This window comes from Pithys albifrons, chromosome 7 (genome assembly GCF_047495875.1).
Source record: "Pithys albifrons albifrons isolate INPA30051 chromosome 7, PitAlb_v1, whole genome shotgun sequence".
In the NCBI taxonomy this organism is placed as follows: Eukaryota; Metazoa; Chordata; class Aves; order Passeriformes; family Thamnophilidae; genus Pithys; species Pithys albifrons.
The window spans coordinates 34,686,267-34,699,835 of record NC_092464.1 but is presented as its reverse complement, the minus strand read 5'-3'; the positions used below and the strand labels follow the sequence as shown (position 1 = coordinate 34,699,835).

The 13,569-nt window shown below is 35.8% G+C and overlaps 1 protein-coding gene across 3 annotated transcripts in view; it reads right to left on the bottom strand.

Moving 5' to 3' along the window:
• The window catches only part of TAX1BP1 (Tax1 binding protein 1), a 51,745-nt gene that overhangs the window by 29,487 nt on the left and 8,689 nt on the right, over window positions 1-13,569 (bottom strand). For all 3 annotated transcript variants that reach the window (XM_071560999.1, XM_071561002.1, XM_071561000.1), the window contains exons 3-5: window positions 9,182-9,284; window positions 5,759-5,946; window positions 4,022-4,180 (exon numbers count right to left, since the gene is read on the bottom strand). In XM_071560999.1, coding sequence (XP_071417100.1) covers window positions 4,022-4,180; window positions 5,759-5,946; window positions 9,182-9,284 — 450 coding nt within the window. The remainder of the gene's footprint in view (window positions 1-4,021; window positions 4,181-5,758; window positions 5,947-9,181; window positions 9,285-13,569) is intronic.

Here is a 13,569-nt window from a genome sequence, read left to right as displayed (position 1 = left end):
AGAGCTCTAATAGCACATTATCACTTTATGTCTTGAATGCATTTATTCCCCCTATCTTTGATAGGAAATGAGATGGCTACCTTGTAAGAAGGCAACAAACAATTGATTATGCCATGAACAGCAAGGGCACTTTAGCAAAATCTTTACTTAACTGTGGCCATTACAGTCTGAAGTGCCACAAAAGCAGGAACTCACCTGTTTTAAAAACTCAAAACATGGGAATCTTTTCACTACTTAAAAACAGGCACAGATCCCTGTATTCATGCTTCACGAAACACTGATTGAATTACACCCAAAGAGATTGTTTATTATGGCATGTTCTTCAAATATTTATCAACTTTTAGCTTATTTCTTCCTAATATTTTCCAGAATGACTTACAAAACATCAGAACCAGGCTAAAAGCAGACTGAGAAGACAACAGGTCCACTCCACAAAATTCTGAGAGTAACTAGGTGGGGAAGAGAGAGCACTTAACCAAGAGTACGAGGGAAGCCAGAATGGGATGCAGCCGTGCCACTGCCGTGTCAACAAGTATCCTGTCTGTATCAAGCAATCAATGCTTCTACAGCCATTGATGAACCAAACTACTACTGACCTATTTGTGAAAACAAAGGACTGATAAAAATCAATACCAAAAAGACAAAAGTAGTCTAAAGGCACGTGAAGAAATGTGAATAAAATGTGATTTTAAGAGAACTCTGTTTTAACAAAACATTTTCATATTAGGAACTCCGAGTTTTCCATCATTAATCTACATTTTATTTGTTACACTGTACCACAGTAAGGTAACTTACATATACTATGACCCCAAACAATACCACCCACATTCTGTTCAGTTCAGTGACAAAAATAAAAGGCAGCTTAACAATGTACTTGATCAAAGACATGAGCTCAGTTACCCTTGTTATTTGCTCTAAGAAAACTAAGTAAGATTTTTAGACATTAGACAGATTAACTAGCATTACATATAAAGGAGTTCATAACTCCAGGGCACCCTTATCACAACACAAAAGGCAATAAGCAAATAGTAGTTGCCAATACCTTAGCAGCATAAAGAGTTCTGCACTGAGTTAGAACCAAATGCTTATGTCTATACAGACATACTCACTTCTTTGACACATGAAATTACTGCTTTTTAAATATGGTGCTTTGTATTACCATGGTTTTTTTGAGGGCTCTTCGCACAGCAGAAACAAATCTGTGTACTTCCTGATGGAAGTACTTGCAAAAAGGAAAAAAAACACTGTATGTTGTTAAGAGTTTTCACACGTGTTAAATGTAGCTTAGCTTTAATTTCAACAGAAACAGGTATCTAATTTCAATAGAAATAGATTTATATCACTTATAGCTGCCTTAAACTACAAAGGTAATGACATTTAGTGTTCACAATAATGCCATTTTCTTATATGGGCTATTTTATTAATTATTGTTCCTTAGTCTAATATGCTCTAAAGTGTATCAGAAGATCTTTTAAGAGAATTCCAGATAGTTAAACATGAGTTAACCATTTTTAAAAATCCAGATTTTAAATTCATCAATTCCACTTTTTATCTATTCATGTATTAAAAGTTTGGAGCATAGCTAAAAATCCACATCTATGTGAAAAAAGAGAACCATGAATAAAACAAGAAAATAAAAAGCCCACATAATTACTTAGTTAAAACAACCGTTCACAAACTTAAAGGCAAAAACACCCACAAACCAAGCCAGAACAACCTGGCTCACACTAAGCACTGTGAAGATTCTGCTGTTACACAAAAGACAAAAATATTCTGATTACTCAGCACTTCAAAGGTTATCCTTTATAGTCTTATATAAAAATATCCAAGTTAATGCATTACTTAGGTTTATGGCCATTAACAACTATTCACATCACACAAAGTTGATCACATTAGCTGGGGGAGAGTGGTAGTGTAGGGTTTGTTTTGGTGTTTGGCTGTGGAGGGCGTGTGTTGTGGGGTTGTTTTGTTTGGGGTTTTGAGTTTGGGTGTTGTTTTATTAAAAAAAAAAAACACAAGGAAAATAAAACCTGGTACTGTAATCCAACTGAGTGCTGCATAACTGCTGCTCAGGAATCTTTAAATCAATCCATTAATGCATTGTACATGTTTCCAGTAAAAACAGATTATATAACCTGTGATCCACTGCTGTATTTCATGTGTTGGGGTAGGGAAGCAAGGCAAGCAAGAAGAGAAGTCATCTTTAAGACTGAAAAGCCACATCTAAATTGTTGTTTAATCAAACTCTCTGATGAATAGATACTGTACCTTATTTAGTAGATTCTTGTTTAATTTTCAAGAATAACAATTTATATTCTGCTTATATACACAAAAAATGAAAACTTTTTCAACTCAGCAGATGTTTCTTTCTTAAGACAAGTGAAAAACAAGAACAAAACATAAAAGATGTAAAATAAGACAGCGTCAAAGTCTCAGAGACAAAAAATTGTATGAGTTAGAAAGTTTCCCTCCTTCTAGACAGGCAAGAATAGCTTCAGCCTCAGCTCAGACACCTACTTATAGCTCAACTAAATGCAAGGGAGAAATTCTTCACACTGCATCATCTCTCCATCTCCATCAAAATACACGGTCAAAAAAGAACAACTACAAAATAAAACAAAACATTCCTGAAATTAAATTCTAATTGCTAAGTTCTGGTATCTTAGAGGCAAAACTACTTTGGATTATAGAAATGCACAGTAAAATGTGACAAAGTATCACGACATTTTTGTTCCTATACAGTCTTAACTGTATCTTTGCTCAACAGCTGTCAAAATCCCATTTCACCAATTGCTCTAAAATGGAATTGTAAAGTTCATGTAACATGGGCTAGAACTGATAGTTTGCTTTCAAACATTTTTAAATGAGAGCCTCAAGTAACAATGAAAGTTATCTGTGTAGCTTGTTCAGATTTATCCACCAAATTTACAATCTACAAATCCATGAAATGCATATTTATAAGTATTTAATTCTTGTTTCACTGATTTAAGCTAGTTCTCCCATGCACTTGAAATTAAAATCCTTCTTTAACAGGAAAAACTTTAATCAAGATCTTATGCTTTTTTTTTTAGCTTACACAACATTCTGGTCCATCTCACTGACTGTTCAAAAGTATACTAAAAAGCATAAGCATTTTCAACTTCCCTCAACAGATTCCTACCAAAGGTGTATCACACAGGACTGCTGACATGTACACACTAGTGCTCAGAAATAGCCTATTAACTGCTGTCCACAGCTAGATTATATAGGCTTCATTACTTCAAATTTGTTCATGTCACCACCTTCCTCCCACATGTTTTTAATCTTCTTCTAAAAGTCATTTTTTTAAAAAAGCAACAGCTTAAAAATAGATTAGGTCCAACTTTTTGATGCCTTTTTTATAATATTAGATTTCCTTCTTATCATATGCAGAATTCCAAACTAAGCTTGCTTTGTTTTAGCCTACATTTACATTGCCACTATTAATTACCATTGTAAACTGATTTTTAGGTATGTGCTTCTTTTACCTTTGAAAATCTTCAGACCTTTGTGAAATCTTTTAAGAGAAGTAAGTCATTAGTTACTTTTCACTCTTTGTATATCTGGACAGTAGCATTCTTTGTTAAGTCTTGATCTTTGCTTTCCATACTAACATTTGTTACCATTCTGAATGCTCTGTGTTCTATGCAGTTATCCCCTAATGAAAGGGGGTTTTTTAAAAGCCTTCCTCCATTTTAAATTAATGTAAGCAAACCTTAAACTATCAACTACTATGAATTCCAGAGTATAACGTCAAACATCTGGTAACAGCTGTCATCGATTATCTTACCAAGCCTGGTACTGAAAGCCTTAAATATTTTAACCATTTTACAACATAAAAGAAATAGTGGCAGGAGGTTAATGGGAACTGACCTATTCTAGTGTAAATGTCTATCTCACTGCTGAGGGGTCTTGATAGCTGATTTTCACACAGTTTAAATGGTTCTTTAAAAAGCAATATTACAGACATTTTGAGTCAGCTTTAATCAGTTAAACAACTAACCTTTTGCTCTGTTTGCAGTTGGTCACATCTCTGCTTTTCATGGTTAAGTTCTTTTTCCAGTCGTTCAACTTGATCTCTGAGTTGTGTCGTTTCCTTCTCCAGAACAGACGTTACCTTTAAGAGCTCTTCTTTTTCTTTTATGATTTTTTCAATTTTAAACTGGAATAAACAAAAATAGTGCAGTTTGGTAATTTTTCTCTCCTTTGCTCTTATCAAATAAAAGGGCAACAAATTACTCCAATGTTTGAACAGAAGCACAGATTGCATGTTCCATGGCTAAGTTATTTTACCATTTTCCCCTTATTCCCCAATTTTCAAAGTTTCATTGCTTTAATGGAATAAAACTACACTACTATTAGATAGCACACTTTGCAGTGTCTTGATTTATACTCAAGTTTTTCCTCCTCAAATGAAGTGCCTTTACTATCCCCAAGTGACAGCAAATGTGGAGGAGCTAATTATATTGATGTCAGCTTGGTGGAAAAATGACTGCTGAATGTCTCTACACACTCCCTAAAGCAGTATTTGAGGAATTTCACTAGAAAAATGAACACACACCTCTCCAAAAATTAAGAACCGGAATATGAATTTCATCCTTTCAATACTTAAGGGGGCTGATAAGAAAGATGGGGACAGACTTCTTAGTAGGGCCTGTAGCAACAGAACACAAGGTAAAGATCCTAAACTAAAAGAGGATAGACTTAGACTAAACATAAGGAAGAAATTTTTTATCATGAGGGTGGTGAAACACCAGAACAGGCTGCCCAGAGGGGTGGTCGATGCACCATCTCTGGAAATGTTCGAGTTCAGACTGGATGGAGCTATCAGTAACCTGATCTAGTTGAAGGTGTCCCTGCTCACTGCAGGGGAGGTTGGACTAAATGACCTTTAAAAGTCACTTCGAACCCAAACCATTTTACAATTTTATAAACCAAGATAATAAGAAACAATTTTAAAAATTTGTTTTCTTTAATTTTAGTACTATGAATACATATCTGAATAGCAAAAATATCCCAGATATATCTTTCTATTCTCTGACCCCTAAATTTTGAAAACTGTAAATCAAATACATGCACGTTAGTACCTAAGCACAGGGCAAGGTAAAGGAACTGTTCTGAGCAATTTTCCAAGAAGCCACTCACACCAAAGTTGGTTTGGGTTTCTTGTTTATTTGTTTGGGTTTAAATAGTGTTCAGCCTACAAATATCAAGAAGCAAATGGAAACACCTTGATCCTGGATGTAAACACACAGGTCTAACCGCATCCCTCTAGCAAGAACAAGACACATAAAAAATTGCTTTAAATAAATAAAACAAGAGCTACTCTAACATATCTAGGCACCTGCAATTATTCAGCTTAGTCTGGAGGGCTCTTAACTTGTGTGCCAGTAAAAGTGTATGGTTCAATAATTCTTTTTCCTTACAAGAAGCACCATTTTATACAAATAGGTATCTTCCCCACCTCCAGTTAGTTGGTGAGTATAGATATTGGAGATGGGCAGAATCTACTCTCAAGATTTCCCAGTCCATGCTTAGCGCTACACAGTTTAAAATCTTGATTCATTTAACCTGCAAATGTTATGAACTCCGGCTAGATACTGCAGAACAAGACAGAAATATATACATTACACATACTTATGTAGGCTTTTTTCTCCTCGTTTGTTCTTCAATATCTGTGAATTTATGTATATATTAAAAAAATAAGTAAGATAACATTTTAAGACTTGTTGAATCAAACCTCAAGAAGTCCAGCTTTTGTGGTCACCACTAACATATCAGAGTTTCCTTCATCTTCCATAGTGAGCAATTCTTCAACAGGAGAAGAGGTACGGAACTGGAAAGGTGTGCTTGCTCCACGGATTTCTCCTTTGTAAGTCACGTAACAGAACTGATAAAATTCTCCGTCATCATTTGGTAGATAATACCCTATCAAAATAAATTTGTATTTGAAGAAACATTCCACACAAACTTACAAGTCTCCAGCTGTAAACAGATTACCACATCATGTTTGACTTAAAAATTTCATGCTCATTACCTCAGTAAGGCACAGATAAATCATCAAAACAGCAGAAAGAAAAAGTCATCCTATTTAGTAACTTTCATCCCACAACAATTCCTCCCAGCTTTTAAGACAAACACAAAACAGTTATAGGCAGCAGGTGCTTATGGACACATCACCTTACACACATTAGGTAACAGCTGCTGTTTATGTATTTATGAAACAGAATCATCAGTAATCAGATACCATGAAGTTGAACCACGATCACACTATTGTGTAACCATTGTACAGTCAAAGAACAAAGAGTAAGCAATTGTTTGGCAAATACCACCAAATACTCGACTAAAGCATGGCAATGCCCAGAATGGATGACAGCAGCTGCAAGGGTGGGATAGGTGGGAGCCTGGATCTTGTTAACAAAGAGCTTATTCTTAAAATTGAAAAACAAAATTCTTGTAGACTTCACAAGGTAAGAATAAATCCTCTTTCTTCTAGCTATGTAATACTGCATGTTGCAAGCAAATTACTTCAGAAGAATTTCTGTGGGATTATTCCACCGAACTGCTGCCCACTGAAGCTTCCATCCAGCCTCTTGCATTACCTGGATTCACACAGTACTATTTGTGGATGTCACACACATTTCCAGAACTGATGAGGTTTTCTTTATTAGTAAATACAAAAAACATGCCTTATGCAGTTTAAGGATAAGAAAACCAGCTGTTTTTTTTCAGAACACTTACTATCAGATACCCTAGCCAGCCTGAGTATGATACTGGCAAAATAAATCCTCATCCAACATTCATTTCAGCAGGTGATGTCACCCATTTCAGCTCTTATTTCACCACAGTTCAATCTTCTCTCTTTCTAATTTTATCATTGATTTCTGTTCACCAAGTTTTATTCCAGGCTCCTGGAAGTCTTTTCTCAGTACACTTAGCTACTTTTCCTACAAAGGGTAAAACATTACATGTGCTATATGGACAACATTTGTATTAAGAACTTTATGTCTGCATTTGTCTTATACTTCATTAACTGTAGTTCAGGCAATAGTATCTTAACCTCAGGATTTCTGCTTTTGGACCTGACTACACTTGCCTATATAGCTCAGTTTACTTCATTCAGTGCTTAAGTAAGATAAAACTATGCAGAAAAAAATTCAGAACAATCTACATACATTGCTGCTCTAGCAAGTTTTAATATTGGTTCAGACAACCTAATTTTAAAACTATTCAAACTCTTTTTTCTCATATCTAACATGTACTGAAGAAAACAGATTCCTGATTATTTTCTTCCAGCACACCTACTAGATCATAAAAAAATAAACATTTAAAAGCATACTACACAACGTATTCACTGTTCAGGTGAGATAACTAAGCTCCTGCAAGCTCTACCGATCTCACCTCAGCAACATTAAAATATCTTGCCAAACACAATTGGTTTACTGTCTGAACAGAGATTCAATCTGGCAACTCTATAAAAGTGGAGATCTTTCAGCATGGAATGTAACACATGAGACAAAGTTACCCAGTCTCTTCATGTGTGGTAAAATTTCTAAGTAAAAAGGACCAACATGTAGAGTCCTACTTTCTAGGTCACTTTTAGTTTCAATCCAAACCAATTTCATTCATTCAGTGAACTTTGGTAATTTTAAAAGAAACAAATTAATTCCTTCCCGTTCCTACAGAGCATGTATCCTCTGCAACCAATTTCAAGGTTATAAAATGGTCAGATCACGTGGATATGGTCATCATCGAAAGTACCAGAAAAACAATGACCTGGGCAGGATAAAGAAGAGTCAACTCATCCAAGCTATCACCATCTGTAGCTTTAACAAGACAACAAGCTAATACAGTCATCATTTCAGGACTTTGTTATTTTTTTTCTATAGATTTTAAGCAATAAACACATACACACATAAGGATTAAAACCAACTCTGGAAAGTAAAAAAGAAGATAAGATGGCATGTAACAATCTGTTGGTAAGCAGAAAAGCATTTAAAAAGTTTACTGGAGGTGTTTCTTTTTACATAAAATTCTGAACACACATAGATTTCTGACATTTGCAATGTCCTGTCGCAACAAGTCCTGCACATTGACTATGTTATAAAAGTACCATTTTTATCTCCATTTTGAACCTGTAGCTACCACTTGGTAGCTTAAATTGCCAGTTTCTAATTATTTAAAAATAAACAATGGAGATATCCATCACTTCACACTATTTCTCTTTCCCGGGATGAAAAATCTGCCAGAAGGAAGTTTGAAAAGTCACTTAGTCCAGTTTCCCACTCAGAAGACTGATGTTAGCACTTGTCAGAGACTACCATGTCTGTGTCTAAAGAAGTGTGTGAAATTCCCATCCTTCCAAACCAGGAATAACTGTTCTTCTTAACATCAGACATAAACCTCCCGGGTCACAATCCACAGCCATTGTCCCTTTCTACATTTAATGAGAAGAGTGTGGCTGTCACCTTTGTAACTCTACACCTTTACACAGAAACTATTTCCTAAGTTTGATCTTCCTTGTTGCACTTTGTTTATTTGTTCTACTAGACCTTTTTTGAGATTGCAAAGGGGAGGGAGAGGATAGATCTGCACATAGTGTTGACAATTCAGTTATACTATACATTTGTAAAGTGGTGCAACATTTTCTGATTTATTCTTTATTCTTTTCTTAAAAACTTCAGATATTTCCTCACTGTAATTCCTCAGTGCAAAATGTCCTATGCAACTCTTTGACTTCTACAAACCCTCACTAAACCATTACTTATTCTTTGACAAGAATCCCATCACGTTGATAATGATGTTTAAAGTCCAGAGACTAAAGACAGTGTAAAGACACAATGAAGATGCCACCAAAATTAAAAATGCCTCCTACAAAGTCCCTTTCTGTATTCTAACAGTTTCCAACAGAGCCTCTCTATCAGTCATGAATACTGGCCATCACTGTGTAAAAAACAGTGCAAGTCACTGACTTTTCCTTCCAATTTCCTTGACATCTAAAAAAGGACTGAACTTCACAGAGGAAAATATGGAAAATTCTCCTCCAATTCTCCTTTGTAAAAGTCTAGAACTGCTTACAACCCTCAGCACTGAAATGAACAGAGCAGTATTTAAAAAGCTGCACAGGGCTGGAAAACACAGACAGATATTGCTTTTTACTTACCTTGAAAAGTCAACACACAGTTAACAGTGGATCCTTCCACATAGTTATCTGGCATAGGTGACCAAAGAAATGTGTAATAATCTCTTGCAGTACTCCAACCAACCTAAAATAAAATAAACCACAACAACAAAAAGAAAGAAAGATAAAACATTAAGTAAAATCATTTGTTATACACAGTTAAGATATCATGGTCTGGCCTTTACAACATACTGTAATATGCATATTTCTGTTTCAATGTGCAATAAAAAGATACTGAACAATGTTTACAAATCAGGAATATTTAACAAGCATGTCTAAGATTTAGCATTAATTTTATTAACCTTGTTACCTAAAGCAATAAATGGGTCTAAAGCAATAAAAGGGTCTATATAAAGTAAAACACCAGTTTTCACTATACATTAAACTACTATTTTGAACATTAATATTTTTCCTGTGAAGATACACATTAATGTATTAAAAATACAAAAAAATTCATTCTTAATTTTATAGTGAGAATTCCTTAGTGTAAGTTTTGCCAGTGCTGACTGTTTTGTGTCCACAGTCCAACTGGCTCATGAGAAAACAAAGAGGTATTAAATAAAAAATAGCTTTCTCTTCTACTGAAAGACCAACATGGACAGGGCTACACTAGCATTTTTGGGCAACTTCTATAATACTGAAGACCAGCATTTCACTGGAATGTTAATTCTCTCATGCATACACACTATGTCTGCAAAGAAAAAACATATTTGTGTGAAAACCTAACTCAGCTAAGTCGGTGCAGTCTGCCCAGGAACTTCAACAAACATCTGCTTTCAGATTCTTCCTAAGAGTGCAGCACAGGCTGCCCAGAGAATCTGTGAATGGCCCGTCTCTAGAAGTATTCAAGGCCAGGTTGGACAGAGCTCTGAGAAATCAGGTGTAGCGGGCAGTGTTCCTGCCTTTGGCGGGGGGTGTGGAACTACATGATCTTTAATGTCCCTTCCAATCCAAACTACCCTATGATTCTGTCCTCTGAAGATGTGCAGTCCAACACGCTTGAAATACGTGCAACTACAACAGAAAGCCAAAGCAACTACTGAAAAGCAATGGATATTAACTATAGCATAATGTAAAGGAGAAGAATAAATATACCTGACTTACTCCAATGCAAAAGAAACCAAAATAAACAAAACAAGCTTGTCAAAAGCTACATGTGGTACAGTTTATTAGTACCTGGGTATATCACCATGGAGGAGTTAAGATGTGGAAACCCACAATTAATTCCTGTTTAGGCCTGATGTGAAGTTAACAGTTCCATTTTGCAACAAAGAATACATTCTCATGTGTCCAAATGTGAAACCAAAATTTAAAAACGTAACTTCGCATATCGCTTTGGAAAAAAACAACAACACAATACAGCAAACAAATTGTCAGCTAGGAACACAAAACAAAGTAGAAACAAATGCACAGCAGTACTTTCTTAACAGCAGAAGTCTTAAATAAAAGGAATTTCCATAGGACACAAGGGAAACTTTCTCGGAGCCAAGAGGAGTACAGGAGGCACAGCTTATTACTCACAAACCTGGCATCGAAAATGGCAAACACTACAATATCCACATTCAAGCACACAAACATTACAAATTATAGATGAACACCAACATAAAACCTTCTGAAGTTCAGAATAAGGAAAAGGAGAGTAACTTGTCAAACTACACACAAGACTTGCTGTGAAGTCTGAACTCAAAGTCATCATGATGATCATCTGAGCAGCACAGCAATCATCCTGTTGACTGTGCAGATACCATCCCTTTTTAAGGAATTCACTGAAAACTCTGAAAACATTCTGCTTGGTGTTAAAAACTCAAAAAATACAAACATTGGTATTTCTTATTCAAAAGAACATGTACAATTTCAATGATGCAACTTCCCTAACCCAACAGAAAGAATAGAGTCCATTTTATAACCAGAATTAGAAATCAAATATCTGCTAACTTGCTATTCAACACATTCTTCTATATTCTCCATTTCTCTACATTTAGTTCTCATAAACTCCACTCCAAAATACATTTTTCAATTAGAAAGCTGAACACAAATGCCAACACTCTTGCTTTCCATCCAAATGTTAACCAACACATTAATAACCAAGAAACCAAATCCTATTTTCTCAACTCATGTTCTGAAACCAAAAACAAGACTACACATTACGTATCCCACAAAAATATCATATCTAGATTAGGTTATTATGAATAAAAAACATATAACTGAACTCTCACTTTATTTTTCCCTCTGTAAAATGGAAAGCTTTAACAGGCCATTACGGAGTAATCCAGTTGTGATACTCCTATTTCCTACTTTTGAGCAAAAAGGCTTATTTCAATTTAGGACGTTATAAACACTTTTCAGTCGTATAAACCAACACTGCAGCCACAGTGAAAATGCACAAGTCTGGTAAAGGTTGAGAGTCCAGCAACAAGTACTTTGCTATTTGACTGGGCAAGTAGGGACAGCTCAACTGTCCACAACACTCATTAGACAGGTTTTCCTTCTACTAACAAATAGGCATGTAGTCATTGTGAAAATTTTTTCTTCTTCTGTGTTGCCTCACAGATAAAAGCCTCTTTCTTACTGCAATGCCACACAGTCAGATTAGCATTTCACCCACATCATGTTTCAACAAAACACCTTGATGAAAATTTGCTGCATAGGAAAATAAATGTGGGGAAGAGTGAGCAGAGAGCAAGTGTCTGTCTGTATGGAAATAAGAAGCTATGAAATATATTACTGTGGAAAAATAATAACCATTTTATTTCACTGCATCTCCTTCAACTCTCATCTGATTCATCTTACAAAGAATATAAGCTAAGAAGAAACCTCTGCCTTATTTCTATCTTTAATTTCTTGAGTTTCAGATGAACGTGGGAAATAAATGCTTTTCAGTTCTTGCATTTTGTCAAATTTCTTTCCTTTTATAATGCCTTGGTAAAGTCAGTCAACTCAATCCTGAGACAGAGTGTTTTAAAGAAAGACCATTGTAAGGGCAGTTCACTTGCCATTTTGTCCCCTGGCCTCAGAACGCTGTCGTGCAGCTGGAGGAACAGCAGCCTTCACTCTGCTGCATTAACAGCGCCTGACCTGTCCATGCACCATGGGCAGGACAAAGCAGCAAACCCAGGGAACACCTGCTGAGCTGAACCAACTTTGGCATCTCACTGGGCTTTTACTGTCATTATCTAATATGACCCAATTAAACAAATGGGGAAAAAAATGTCACACAAACCCACCCACAAAGCTTATCAGAGTAAAAATTACACCTTTTTTGTAATCCAGAAGGTAAATTACACAGCTAAGAAAGTAATTTGGCAAAGTACCTTAAGTATTGCAAGCAGAGAATATGTTACCCCTGAAAGAAGCAACATTTTAGACGATAAGGCTCTGGATATATGTTACACAGTATAATTACTACTGACAACAGTAAGTCAGCAGCCTTTACATGTTTCACATGGCAAGAAACTGTTATTTTGACTCAAACTACAGATAACTGAGGAGTCTAAGCAAAATGCCATTGGGCCTAGTATCAAAGGAAGTGATTTCTCCAAGGAGGCCACACTCCTGAGTTAGTCACATTAGTGCTTGTGCTACTGTAGCACATAACAATCCATTATAGGCAGCTACAATTACCAAGCTCTAGGACAATTAACAGATGGGAAAATTACAACATCTGAGGGCAGTGAAGCTCCTACCAGGCAAAATTACTGAGAGTTACTGACATGTCACTGATGTGATACATTTTTGAAGACAGGCATCATCAGCAGCAAGTAACTAGCTCTGAAAGAATCAAACTGAACAAAAAATTTCAGAACATGGACACAAGGAAAAACACTTACTAAAGTATTAAGTATAGTTTAGTAACATTCAGGGTTAGACATTTCAAAGTAACTAAAGAATGAATTAAACGTTGGGATTTTTCAGTATGTCTGTGATCACGTCATCCCACATGCAACTTTGCCTTACCTCAGATCAAGACACTTTAGACTTCACTTCAAACTCACCTCACTACTCACACCAAGATTAAAATTTGTTATACAACAGAAGCCCTAAAGCTGAGACATTCTTGGGTAGAAGATGGCTGCAAAGTACTCTAGACTCCTTATGAAAGCCTGTAATCTGAAGATGTTTTCTGATCGCCAGACCTCAAGAAGCCCATCTCTGCTGAATGTTACCAACACACACAGGCAATCTTTTAACCTGGGCTGTTGAGAACATATGGTATTTGTTGTATTATCAAAGGACTATCAGGATCCTAAGTTATGATCATCTCGTTGGTTGTACTTCTACCTCATAGTTCAGAGGAATGAATCAAAATAACACTGACCAAGGGCCTAGACCATAGGATCAACTTTCTCTATTAGATATAAATCACAATAAAT